This window comes from Thalia democratica, chromosome 8 (genome assembly GCF_965202585.1).
Source record: "Thalia democratica chromosome 8, ktThaDemo2.hap1.1, whole genome shotgun sequence".
NCBI lineage: Eukaryota > Metazoa > Chordata > Thaliacea > Salpida > Salpidae > Thalia > Thalia democratica.
Window position 1 is genome coordinate 53,133,030 of NC_139172.1, and position 14,858 is coordinate 53,147,887.

At 23.1% G+C, this 14,858-nt stretch overlaps 1 protein-coding gene across 1 annotated transcript in view; it reads left to right on the top strand.

The window, feature by feature from the left end:
• The first annotated feature begins 13,710 nt into the window (after nucleotides 1–13,710).
• LOC145842428 (uncharacterized) overlaps nucleotides 13,711–14,858 on the top strand; it is a 28,510-nt gene continuing 27,362 nt past the window's right edge. The window contains exon 1 of the mRNA XM_082949872.1: nucleotides 13,711–13,845. Within this exon, the coding sequence (XP_082805998.1) occupies nucleotides 13,753–13,845 (93 nt within the window). The 5' untranslated portion in view covers nucleotides 13,711–13,752. The remainder of the gene's footprint in view (nucleotides 13,846–14,858) is intronic.

The following is a 14,858-nucleotide window of genomic DNA, read 5'->3' on the forward strand; positions in this document are numbered from 1 at the left end:
ATTACAAAATTTATGCAATATACTCATGAGCTTTCAAGTTAAATTAAGCATAAGCTCGTCTTTATTTTTTTAATGGGCACACCTTATTTGGCGCCTGATAACATATATTGTTATTATATTTTACTAAATTTGACCTAAATTCTTAGCATGTATACCGTTAAATAAAAAATTTAGTGTAGACAAAGAAACTGTATATTTGTAATAATTTTTTTTCAAATGTGAACATTAACAACTTTCTAATAAGCGTAAACAGTTTTAAATCCTATTAAATGCATGCTTTCTACAATCCAATAGAAAATTTTGTTATTTTAATTTTTGAAAAAAAAAGAAGTAATTATTTAAGTCAAGCTTTTGACTCCTAGCTTATTTGTTATCATACAACAAAGAACTTTAAAAAATATCACTAAGTTTTAGTTTATAACATTGAAACTCAATATAAGTTATGATTGAGTTTTATGACACAGTAAAATTACGTAAAATTATAGTTTATGGGTACAACGTAATAATAAATTTCATTTGAATAATATCTAAAATATTTCAAAATCCAGTTTTCAAAATTTCTTACAAATTGTTTAAGCTAACTTACAGTAATGTTTGTTTACTTATTTTAGACATAAACCAAAACTTCTAACATTGCAAACTAAAGTGTTTTAGTTAAAACAAAGTTAAAACGTAAAGTAATGTTTTTTCCACTATATTTATTGAAAACCTGTTTGTAAAATCAGAAAAATTTAGAAATAGAAAATTTATTGGGTAGTTTCCCTATTACAAATGCTACATTTTAATGTTTTGTATCATGTATTTTAGCGACAAACTAATATTTAAGTTTACAGTGTATATTTTATGAATGAGATTTAAATTTAAATGGTTATTTCAACTTTTAGGTTAAAGCGAAATTTAGTTTCAAACGTTTATAGCTATAAAAAAACGAAAAAATAAATTAAAAACTTAACCTAAAGTGTATTTTACTAACGAACTTATGATTTTGTTAAATCTAGGCTGATGTTGTATAAGTTGTTTAAGTTAAAGTAACTATTGTTTTAACTTTTTTATTAAATTCAAGTTATTTAGTTTTTATTTCTACTTAAATTAAAATGTTACTAAATTATTAAAAACTATTTTTAGTTTTACTAAAAAATGTGTGAAAGGTATTAATACTAGAAGTTGTACGTGATTTGCGTTTAACTTGGTATTTAAATCTAAAGCTAATGGTAGCAGAAACAATAGCGGTCAAAAACATACCAAATACATATCAGTATCAGTATATCGCGTCTATCTGAAGTTATAAAACCTATTTTAATAGGGAACTTCAGTTTTGTCTTACTACCTAAGCTTCCTTCAAATTGACAGTTGTAAAACTTTATATGTGTTTTAATTTATTTTACAATAAGTATGTTTGTTAACTTAGTCTTATTACTATGGAAAAAGGTATAGATTTGACGAGCTAAATTATAATTTGTGAATATTGCTAGTTAAACAATTATGTTATACAAAGACTTAAACGAGACTTTATCAACTTTCTAAATAGTTTATGTGCATAGATATTTTAAATGTAGTTTTATATAAAAGTTTTTGAACAAATAAAAAATTTGAAAAGGTTCAATTTTATTAATGATTAATTTGAAAATGTCTAACGTTTATTTTATAGGTTTGAATTTCATGAATTCTTAATTTAAAAAAAGTTAAAATATTTAAATTTTCATAGTTTAATCTTCCAAGTTTTTAGTTTACTTTTGTATTGATCTTAATACATTTATAAATATTTAAGCAAATTCCTGAAAGGTTTACTTCAATTTACTAAAACAATAATAAACAAAAAACTATTTTCATAAAATTCTTTAACTTTGATCATTTACACTTTTGACTTTAAACAGTGCTTAAAATGATTAATTTACGACATTGTTTAATCAGCTTCAAAGAGATAAACTTCTATGAACTGTTTAAAAGTGAAATAACCATAAAATTCGTCAAAAATATTTAAAAGAAGTAAAAGGAATTTAAAGTATGCATTAAAAAACTTAAGTGAGCTTTTCCATGAACAAAGTTTCTCTAAATAAGTTGCAAATACAAACTTTTATTTGCATTAGAAAAGGCAACGAAATTTTTAATGTTCACAAGTAAACGGTTTCTAGCATCAACCTTATCATTATTATTAAAAATTGCTGATAATATATTATTTTTAGCTTCTGGCTCAGATCGCTTACTTCAGTTGCTAATAAATTCGCTTATGCTAAATAATATTTACAAAACAAAGATATAAAATTAAATACTTTTGGAAGCAAATTTTTTTATATGCAGACCAGGTAAGAATATCAAAACTGTCAAAGGACAACAATAACCTTTCAAAAATACGTTTACCATCAGCATACTATTTCTAACTAGAAAATCAAAATCTCTTTTGTTGACAGCTTGTTGAATTTTCTTCCATAATGTTCCTGTAAATGCAACAACAAAAAAACTTGATATCTGTCTCTACTTAGTTCACCTTAAATATTTATTAGTTGATTAAGTGTTACTGCTACAGAGATATATTTTCACGAACTTAACATAAGTACAATTTATTTTTTATCTAACAAGTTTATTTGCTTCTTGCTACTATTTAAATCTTTAAATACTTATAAATGTTTTTATACGTAAAAATTATTAAAGTTAAATTATTTACTATTACTAAATTGTTAAAATTCGAATAGAATAAAATAAAACTTGTCTTACTTTGAAATATACTAAAGTTTTTGTAAAATATATTACCTTTTTTTGTAATTTTTGTCTAGTTTAACTTTAAAGTTCTCAACATATTACATTGCTTAAAATTTAATAACTTTACGGCTTTGATTTTTCCAGATTCAGGTAGTTGCATCGGAGTTTCTAAAGTTTCTCAATCTAAATAATATAAACTGTGTGTATTTTTGAAATAAAAAAATTAAATTTTAATACTGAGTTTAACAGTTCTAAAACGCTTAGTGTTTTTTTGCTGTTTTTCTTTCATAGAATTTGTTAAAGAGTCTTCATAATAGCAAAAAAAATGTTTAATTGCATTAATAATTAATAATAAATGTGGTAAAAAAAGTTATATTTACGTAAATTATCTTTTTCCGTATCTTAGCTTTTTCACACATATTTAGGAAAATATTACGTTTATAAAATTTACATTTACATCAATAGTTAGACTTTAAAAACTTTAAAACTTTTTATAAATATTATTTATACCAAAAAAAAAAAGGTTAAAAGTAGTATATGGATTATATCATCTTTGCACACAAGCTTTAGTTTTTTATCTATAAAGCTAGCTAATGTAGATTCACAAAAATTCATAGCATATTTAAATATTACTACTCCTTTAAGGTACAAAAAAATGTTTTTTTTAATTTAAATCTTTTTTATAGAACACCATTCTAAAAATAAACTCATATAACTTTAGTAAACAAATAAAGTCACTAAAGTGAAATTGCATGTACAAGTATTTATTTCCAATAAAATATCAACGGTTTTGTAAATGTTTGTAAGCAAACACAGTCGCATAGCAGTCTTATCTATTTTTGAAATTTACTGATAAAAATACAATTTTAAAAAGTTTATTTTATAACACATCTTACAGATGGTATTTTTTTACTTTTAAACTAAATTTTTAAGTATTTATAAATTATGTTTAAACTACAGTTCGCTTAATTTTAAAATAAACAATCAGTAGTCAATGCACTAAAACTATATGGTATATTTATAAAGATTATGTACCATAAATTTTTGTATTTAATTTTTTTAATAACATGCATTTTTGGAATAAGTCTGTCTGGTTTCGTATATCTATTTTTAACAACGTTACTAACCATCAAAATCTTTGTAAACTTTTAAGCTTTACAGTCATTACTTTACCGCATTTTTTTACGTTCAAACTTTGTAAATTTAGCTATAATGTAGAATATAAAAATTGGGTTGTTTATCTGGTAAATATACATATGTAAAATGTTAATAAACAGGTTTAAATAAATAAGTTCTCAAAACCATATTTCTTTAGCGTTTTTTACCCCAAATTTCTAAATGTAAACAAAAATTAATTAGTTTACGTAAACTTTAATCCAGTTAAAAGAGATCGTCTAGACAGTTTAAAATGTTTACTATATAATGCAAGTCTCGTTACACAAAACAGTTAATTAACAATGTTCGATAAGCTTTCAAAAAATGTCTATACACATAAAAAAGACACTTTAAAAATCAATAGATGCCAATCAAACCTAAGGTTTTTACTACTAATATATCAGTTATGCTTATTTGGTTTAAGCTTTTTATATTAAAAGTTTATAATTGTTTTTCATAACTATATAGGTGTAGAAGTGATTAAAAATAAAGTTTTGTTTTAGGAAGATACACTTCAAGGTAGACTATAATAAAAAAAACAGTTGTTTGAAAAGACTAACGGTAAATTTATTCTTTGTATAAATACTACATAGCCGTTAATGATTAAGATATGTTTTTTTTTTTTTAATTTTAATATATATTTTCTGTGATGTATAAGAAATGTCAAGAAAAGTTTAAATCCAAATAATTTATACATTTCTCACCTTAATTAAACCTACTATTGTAAAAATTTACAGAAGAATGTAAAAAAGGATCGTTGTTTTTTAAGTATGTCAAAAATTTGATGAATTTTTTTTTAATTTTAATACATTTTAGTCCGAATAATTCAGCTTAATAACAAATTGTAAAATTTTTGTATTTTTGATAACATTATTAGTGTTCTTTTATTTAGATTACCAAAAACTAAATGCACAGTTTTGTGTAAAGATGTAATAGTCTTTCAAAAACTTAGCTTTTGTTTGTTAGCAAGCATAAAACTTTCTACAAAAGCATTTACTTTTAGCAAATTGTTTACTTTTATTTATTTTACTTTTATTTGTTTAACAAGAAAAATTTACTTTTAAGTTGTTAGAACGGTATAAAATAAGTTATTTAAACAATTAGAGTTTAAAAAATAAATTAAGTTTTTACCCTCAATTTTGATTGTTTAACTTAGTTTGTTAGTAGTTTTTTTCCTATTATATACTTTTATACATACTTTAAAAAATAAAAGTTTTGTATGTTTACAAATTAAGGTTTTAGAGGAGCAATAAAGAAAAACTGTTATCAATTCTGCTTTAAATATATCCAGAAATATTTTTATATTAACACATATTACTTTATGACAATATTTAAATGGTTTTTGTGTAAAATAAATTACTGACAAAGACTTTAATATCTTTGTAAAAAATTTATAAAAATTACTCTATTATCAATCTAACGTCGTTATAACTAGTTTCATGTGTTAATATTTTATAAACCTTATAATTTCTTATCATTTATCAATCACAAAATGTAAAGCTCAAACATAATGTGCTTGTATTCCTAATAAACTTAGTATTTCTGAAATGATAACAAATTTGTCGAAAAAAAAAAATGTTAAATTTTACTAAACCATTAGACTTAGATAAGCATTTTATTTGATGTTAGATAAAAGCTTATTGTATTACCTTACTACTTAAGCATCCTGTAACACAATAGCAATAAAATTTTAATATCCGTTTCTACTTAGTTTACTTTGAGTATACTTAGTTAAATAGGTAAATAGTTAATAGGTAATAGTTAAATCTTTGATATTAAAATAAACTTGTTGTACTTTATACTTAAGATACGGTTTTCAATTTTGAAACAAATATGTTTTCAATAAAACAAAACAAAAGTTAACTCTAAAAACATTTCTGCTTTTTTATGTGCTTATGCCTTTTAAATTCTGTTTTTCAATGTATCAATAATCTTTATAAATTTTAGTTGCTGTTATGCATACTTTCAAAGATTAAGTTTTACTTTAAAAATAATGTTTATTTTCAAGTGTTAGTGCTAACTTTCTAGTTTTGTTAGATATTTTTTTTAGTTTAACACCTAATTAAAACCATTTGCTGTAAAATTCTGACGTGAACAAAATTTACCAACCAAAATGATTAAAAAATTTAAAGTATGCTGCATGATTATGTTAGCATAAGTCATTTTAAACATTTATTCACTCAACAGATTAAAATGCACGTTAAAGTAGAGAGAAAACGACCTGTGACTATATTTGTACAGCTATAAGGAGAAAGAGATTGCCTTAACCAATCAAAAATGTGTAAAATATATAAGCCAAAAATGTGTTTAAGTTTGCATGATAATAAAATCTATTTAATAACTTTAAAGGGTTTTTATCTATGATTAAGTTTTTTTATTTTATAAATATCAGAAAATTAAATAGTAAAAACTATACTAACACGTATCATAAATTTGTTTTTACAAGGTATTTAAAAAGTAATTTTATATAAGTCATTTTATAGTTTTTTTTTATTTTAATTTTTTGTGTTTTGTTTTAAGAAGTATTCTATATTTAAATTATCCTTTGGTATATTTATGTATTCTTTATAAGCCTAAATAAACAAAACTTTTCGTTTGAAAAAAAAGTTTAAATTGTTATGATTTGTAATAACAGTTTAAAATATTCTATAAAATAGAAAAACTGATAAATTATATACACAACTTATCTATACTTATATAATGACAATATAAATTATTTGAAACTGTATCAATTGTTCAACAAATACAATTTCAGGCTTTAAATAAAATACAAATTAACGAAAATGTTATGCTTTTATAAATAAATAAAATATTTTAAAATGAACTCATAAAACTTTATCTACTATACTCAAGTATAATTGCACTTATAATATGTATGTGTACATTAAAAATAGCAACGACAATTTCAATGTTTGTAAGCAAACAAAGTCGCGTTTTGACCTTATCTATTTATGAAATATTTCTGATAAAATCCATTTACAAAAGTGAAGTATAAACACTAGTAAAAGTTGCACCTAATATTTTACCAAAGTTTTTAATACATCAAACTAGTTTAAGTTACGTTTGTGCAGTCTAATTATACTAAATTTGAACATATAGTAAACAAAATAAGTATTTACAATATAAATGTAGTTAAAAATAAAAAATTAATGACAAAATAATACTTTATATTATAACATTTTATGTTATTAAAAAGCTGGTAATAAGAAACTATTTATTTTTATGAGACTATATAGCTATCTTATCTTTATTTACAACAAGAAGTTTCCCTTTAAACAAAACTCACTCCTTAGTACACAATTTTATTTAAAAGCCAAAAAATATACTTCTAAGACTTAAGAAAAATCAAGTTATTATGTTTCAACATAAAATTCAACGACAATATATATTCACAACTTTCATGTTAACAAAAAACAAACTTTACCAGTTTTGTATTATGGTTTTATATTAAAACTTTAAGGTGAAAATTAAAAGTATTTTTTGTTTATTGAAATATATAAACTAAGTCAGTTTTTAAATGCAAAAGCAAAATAAATAAAAAAGCCTTAAATTAAAGTAAGACCTTATTAACCAGACTTTTGACGGTTTTTCTATAAGGCTATTTTCTAAGTCCTAATTTGGGGTACACATTGGGTAACACCATTATCAGTCTTAACCACACTCAGCTGATAATTCTACTTGATTTCATTTAGACATTTATCGAATAAAAGTTTTATTTTGTTGTTACAAAGCAGTTAGTATATTTTGATAAAAGAAAAAAAAATCACTTGAAATTACTTCAATAACTTTGTTGCAGAAATTTAATTAAGTTTAAAACAAAAAAAAATTAGTTAATAATTTTGTTACTAGTTTAACAAATTAAAATAGTCTATATATCATTCTATGTCTATTTTTGTCGAAAACGTGAAAAAGCTCTTGTTTTTGTTTACTAAATTTCTAGAAACTGCTATAGTCATAACTAGAGTATTTTTTATGGTTTTAAAGAAACTTAAAGAAATATGTGAGCTAAAAATTTTAACATTATACTAAGAGCAAAATATAGAATTATCAAAAATAAAATATTATTTATGCACACAAATAATTACCACAATAATAAATGGAAATTTCGAATAGTTCATTAAGATATCCGTTAATTCTGTTTTTGACATACCCATACATCAAACCAATAAAAACTGCAAAACAAATAGTATTTAAATATAAAATTATTGAGAAAAGAATACTAATAAAAGAAATTCAGTATTCAAGACATAACAAAAACAAATACTTTTGTGTCGTTTCAAATAAGTTTTTAGTTTTTAAATTAGTTATGCATAAAGAGAAATTAAACGAATACTTTAATAAAGAAGTTTTTGTAAGTAAAAATAGTATTTAATACTAATTATTTGTCTTATTTTTTAAAGTTAAGGATGCTTTAAACTTGTATCAAAAGTTTGTAGTTTTATACTAAAGGATAATTCAAACCTGGTACATTAACAGGTAATTTACTTTCCTTTAGTATAACCTCGTTTTATTTTCTAGTACTAGATTTCTACTAGTAAATGTTTTCAAATTGTTATATAATTTATTTTTTAAAGCACTAACACAATAAATTATTTTTAAGCGTGGATATCGAATTGAAAACCTTCGTTTAAATTTAACTTACTATACTTTTAAGGCAAAACATCATAACAGTTTTTGTTGTTGCAAAACTTTGGAAAACACCTTGAAATTATACAATGTTGCATAAAAGCTAAAAATTTAATAAATTCCAAGATAAATCATTTTCTCATGTACTTTTTTACTTTCGTTCAGCTTTTGTAATTTTATCTCAGTTTCTTTAAAACAGCATGTGACTTAGTTTTGGAAATTTTGTTTTATGTGTGTTCTATTTAAATTGTTTTGACTTTTTTTTCCAAAACAAGTTTAAAGGTATTTATAAAATACGAATCGATAACTGAAATGTTCTTCGTGCACCTAAATAGTCCTAGGACTAAATAGTTTGAGACCTTATTTTGTCAATAAATAAACTAAATATATACTTAAGCAAATAAAAATGTTTTTTATTGGTACTTTATTTTTAAAACTACGATTTCTACAACGCTTATTTTTGCTTTATCTTTTTTAGGTAATACAACAACTAAAAACTTATTTAAACTTTATTTTGATTTCATTTAATTAAAACAAAAGTATATGTTCATGTATTTAATGAAACTGTAACAAGCTTTAATGTTTGTAAGGATACATCTAAGCTTTTCGTTTTTACATGTTTTAATCTTTTTTTACTATTTATAACTACTAACTATTTTTAAATTATTATAATAAGAAAAAATAATATTCATTCAGTTAAATGCTTAATTTTGTAGATAAAGCATGAAAATTTTTACTATTATTTACAAACCTAACTAATGACATTAGTAGTACTGTTTTATTTAAAATAAAGTTGAATTAGCCGATTAAAACCTTTAGTACAAATACAAAACAAATGTGTTAATGGCTTACAAAGCAAGCTTTAAGAAGTTTTAAACTTACATCTTTTTTAATAGAGTAACTTTAAAATCTAGTTGGTTGCAAGAAAATAAAATTAATATTACGACAGCAAATTTTATCTCATGATTGCAGTGCATATTATTATGACAAGTTTGTCAAGTAAATCCAGTTCAAATTAAACCGAGCAGCAAATTGAACAAGCTGCTTAAATTAAAATTGCATGGTGAACTTTGCATTGTTTCGAGAGGTTAAAACAACATCAGAAATGTGAGAGAAGTGAAAATTTGAGAGATTGAGAAAAAAGTTGAAGAAAGGAGGAAGAATTTTTGTGCAAGAAAAGCTTTATTTTGTTCAGTTCAGGCAAAAAAATATGCTCAGTTTGTTTGAGTTTATTTGCTTTCTTGGGTTTTTTAATTTTAATTAGATTTATCTTGTTTTTTGTTAAAAAAAATTTACTTTTATATTAAGTCTTTTTTTTTTATTATAAATTAGTCAGCTTTAAATTTTGTAAAAAAAAATTATTTTATAGTATTAGTCAGTTTTTCATTCGATTTAAGTTTGTTTGAAAAGAAAATAGTTTTTTTTTTTGTAATATAATTAAACATTTAACAGTTTATGTAATGCCTGTTTTTATTTTCGTTAAGAAATATTTAAGTTATAAATCTTGGTATATATTCAAATAAAATCTAGAAATAATCTAGTTGTTGAACTACTACAAATGTATTTTTAAAGATTTTTACTTGATCAATGATTATAGTTTAAATGAAACAAGGAAACAAATTAAAAACACATTTTCCTACTTGTTACCATAGTTATACTACATTTTGTAATAAGTCTTGTTTAAAAAACTTTCTACTCAATATTTCTAATTATACTACGTTTTTCAAAAGATCTACTAAATTTAATTTTATTTTTGAATTTAAATTTATAATATACTTTAGAACTTTTGATTTATGATTATAAAACAGTTTTACTGCAACTTTTAAGTATAAATATTAAAAAAACTAATCAAAAAAAAAAAAATTTTTAAACTAATGTCTGGTTATCTAACTTTCTCAGACAGTTTACAAAAAAAAAAACTCAAAGCATCTTGCATATCAGCGTTTAACAAAAAATTAAAAATTATTTGAGAATAAAAACTAGTTTAAAACTGTTTATTTATAAATAAACAGTTTTTTAAGTATCTGAAGGTTATTTATTATTTCCTTAAAATGTATATAAATCAAATCCCTAGAAAATTTACCTTTCTCAATTTGTTTAAACCATTAATAAAAGTATGATTCTCAAGTCAAATTACAATAAAGTTTTTGTTTTTAATTCCTTATAAACCAACAACCGTATGGTTATTACCATATTACACTCATAATTTTCTTAAATGACATTTGTGCCAATTTATCGCTAACATTTAAAATTAAAACAAAACTATTAGTTAGATGACTTCCTAAAACATTAAGTTTTAATCAATCATTTTACATTGCCAATTTTCAGTAACTCGCTAAACAGAACGTGCTTATTCATCCGTATAATCTACTTTTTCACCACTAAATAGTCGAGTTATAACTTGAAAAAATTATAAATTAAACTACAATCCATTACTAAATTATAAATTATCAAGTATTAAATTTCAATTGTTTTAATATAATACTTATCTTACTTTTTTCAAATTTAAATTCTTTAACATCCAATCATGTTTTATGTCAAATTTACCAGAGTGTGTTGATTCAAGCGAGTAAATTCATCTTTCAACACTTTAAATGTTTAATTTCAGTAGTAAGCTACTAGCTTTGACTACACTAATATTAGGTTAAAAATTAAGTTATCGTTTTTTATTTTAGTGATAAAACTGCGTTTTTTTCCTTGAAATTAATCTAAACTATTTCATTTATAGAAGTTTAACTTTTACTCAAAATACAACCAAACTTATAAAACTCATGTTCTATTTCGACATCCGGATATTAATTAACCTAAACTTATTGTCAACTAAAAATTAATAATTGCCGTAGTGTGTCTATTCAAGCATATAATTATCTTAAATTTAATTTTACTTTCATTAAGTAAACATTTAGGATGTTATAACAGACATAATCTAAATAGGTTCTAAAATCATATAACATCTTTTAGACCAAAGTAAGTATTTTTATACATGTATACTAATACATGTATACTAATACATCAGTATTAATAAAGTTAGCTATCTTTAAAACTAAGTGAATAATATCATTTCATTTGATATCTCAATTCATCATGTTATAATTATTTTGAAAACAATATTAATCAAACTTTTATGAAATTATATACTTAAGAACATATACTATTTAAATACTAAAACCGTTTTCTTTTTTAGATCTTTTCTTTTAAAAAATCTTTAAATATATGACAAAAATCAAAGAAGTTTTTTTTAATTTTATAGTATAACAAATAGTTCTTTAATTTTGCAGATAAATCGAAATATTCAAAATTAAGCTTTATGTTTATTGAAGAAAAAAAGACTAAACTTTAAAGATCTGCATTAAAAAAAAAGACTATCTTTAAACATTTTAGAAATTAAATCTCTCATTTTAAACTAAACAAAAGTTTAAAATTAAAGCCTTTGTTATAGAAGGAAAAAGTTGGGTTTTGAGCACATTAGTTAGCACAGTAAATTTTAAATTAAATATTTGCTTTAATCATTACTTGATAATTGATCATATTTTACCGTAGAGCCAAACAAAAACTCAAACGTAAAATTTTTGTCAAAAAACTTTCAACAGCCGAGTTAAAACTCCCAACTAAGTAAACTTAAACTAAATATTTGGATTAGACATTAGAAAACAATCAATCATATTTGTTTTAAAAGTAAGAAAAATTAAAATAAAACTTAGTGTTTATGAATCCAAAAGTTTAAGCTTTTAACACCTTAGTTAAAACTGCGAACAAGTAAAGTACAACTTATACTTGTTTTAAAAAATAATAGAAAATTAATCATGTTTCACCTCCCTAAAGTCAAAAAAAAACTCTAATTTATAGTTAGTGTTTATTGAATCGCAAAATTAAACTTTCTGCACCTGAGATTATAGAGTGCGAACAAAGCAAAGTTTAAATTATTATTTGATTTAAACATAAATGAACAATCAATCATATTTTCTTTTGTACGGGAACAATTCATGTTTATTGAATCGAAACAACTAAACTTTTAACACCTGAGATTTGAGACTGCAAGCAAATAAAGTTAAGATAAAATGTTTGCTTTAGAAATTACTGAACAATCAATCATATTTTACCGAGTCAGAGAAAAAATTCAAATTAAATTTCGTGTTTATTGAGTCGAAAAATTCAATTTTCAGCACCTAAGACTGCGAAAATTTAATATTTGTTTTAGAAATTACCGAGTAATCAATCATAGTTTACTGTGTACGTGAAAAACTCGAATTCACAAAACTGACGCCACGAATCCAGTGAAGCGTGTAATTCAGTTTTTCAACACTTTGAGTTGCGAAATTTCAACTCGAAGTATCGGGTTACTCACTGTTGATTTTTGACAACTTTCGTTTGCTTTGACTTTTGTTCATTGTAGAAAAGCGTGACTGCTTCTTTGCAGTTATTATATTATTTAATCATATTTTAAATAAAAATTATTTTATGTGATTGAAACAACCTAAAACTTCTGATTTCTAAAAATGTAACCTCTAGTTTTAAAAAGCAATTAAAATTTAAAGTTTTAAACAGTTTTTCATCTGATGTTTTTTTCTGGTTGTCTTTGACGTTTGCAACTCAAAAGTGTAGGCTTCTAATTTCATGGATCTAAGACCACATACGTCGAAAACCTCTTTATTACGTCATATAAGCAAGCGTGAAAAATAAAGTACTGTAAATCTTCAAAAAAAAAATACAAAACACATTTGTTATGTAACCTATGAATGTTTTATTTGTTTTCTTAACTAATAAAGATAAAATATTAACTTAGGTAAAACCGTATTATTTTTTGTTTTGGAGTATGTTTTATTATCAAAAGTTTATTTTAAGTTGATTTAAAAAAATCTCAATTAAACATCTGCTTACTAGTAAATTTAAATAGTTTAATTTAACGGCTGGACTTCTCTTTATTACGTCATAACAGTAAACGTGACTTCAGTAAGATTAAAAGTCTTTGTTCATAGTTTTTTTTTAATAATTTGAAATCAGTCAAAAAGCGATGTGTTTCTATTTAGTATTTTTTGAAATCGTGAGTCATTTTAAGTTTTAGAGCTTTGAATAAAAAATGCAAACTTCCAAAAATACAGTATTTCTAATAATGACATGTTTTCATTAAAGTTTTTTTTAACTGTTTAGAGTAGTCTTATAACTTATCAAAAATACATCTATTTCTTGTTAATTTATATGATAAGTTAATGTATAATTAAACTAACTTTTCTCAAGGTAATTAGTATAAAACAGTACAAATAAACCAACAACTAAATGGAGTTCGACAAAGACATGAGACCTGAACTCCACAAGAGACCCATCAGAGTGAAGTTGTTGAATGGAGAATCCGTTATATTCTATTTTGAGGTTAGAAAATAACATGTAAAAAGTCAATATAAATTAAGACGTAGCGTCGTGTTTTCTCATAGAATTTTTTTTTATAATAGCTAAACAGAGTTGATTTAGAGGTATTGAAAACGTTTAAACGTTTTAGTTTTTTTCAACTCAACAAGATTGCAATCTAAATTAGAAACAAGCTCACTTTGTTAATGTAAAAACAGTTTTAGTTTACAAAAAAATAATATATTATTTAACTAATGTTGTAGTAATGTATTTTTTATCTACTTTAATTACGTTCTCTTGAAGAAAACAATAACGATTTTTATCACAACTACATTCAAGGTCATTAAGTATCATGTTATCATTGATTTGAAAAAAGTAATTTATTTACTGTTTTGAACGAACACAAATTTTGAGACATTATGTTAATACTTACTTGTTTGTGCCACTATAACATGGTAAGATTCTTATCTGAACTAGATACATGAGGTTAATTTAAACTTGAAGCACACAGCAAATAAAGTCTGACATGCAAAATGACTCATTATATTCAAATTTAAACGTGATCGTTTTTCTTCGAAACAACGAGTTTTTTGAATGTCGTATTTGTTTACAATTTACTTGTAGCTCGGGGCAGTGCAATTAGCATGCCTTGTGTAGAAACATTTGTATTAACTTGCACTCTCGTGAATTATTTGTACCAACTTCATCTTTTCTCATAATGCGATGTTAACAAATTTGATTTTATCTTTTTAATTTTTGGTTTAGTTGAAACTTTTATGCGGTCTGAACTTAAGTAAAACAGTATTTTGAAATTTTCTAAGGATATCTGTTTATTACTTATAGATGCTACTAGCTCCACTTTGGTATACAATTCACGAAGTTATTAACACTTTTGTTAAAAAATATTAGTTTTTAAAAGACTTTTAACTTGTTTAGTTTTTAAAATAAAATGAATTTTAAGTTAAACTAACTTACGTCGGTAAAGGGTACGAAGTTTCTGTTTTGGAAAACAAATATTTATTCTTAAATTAACTTTT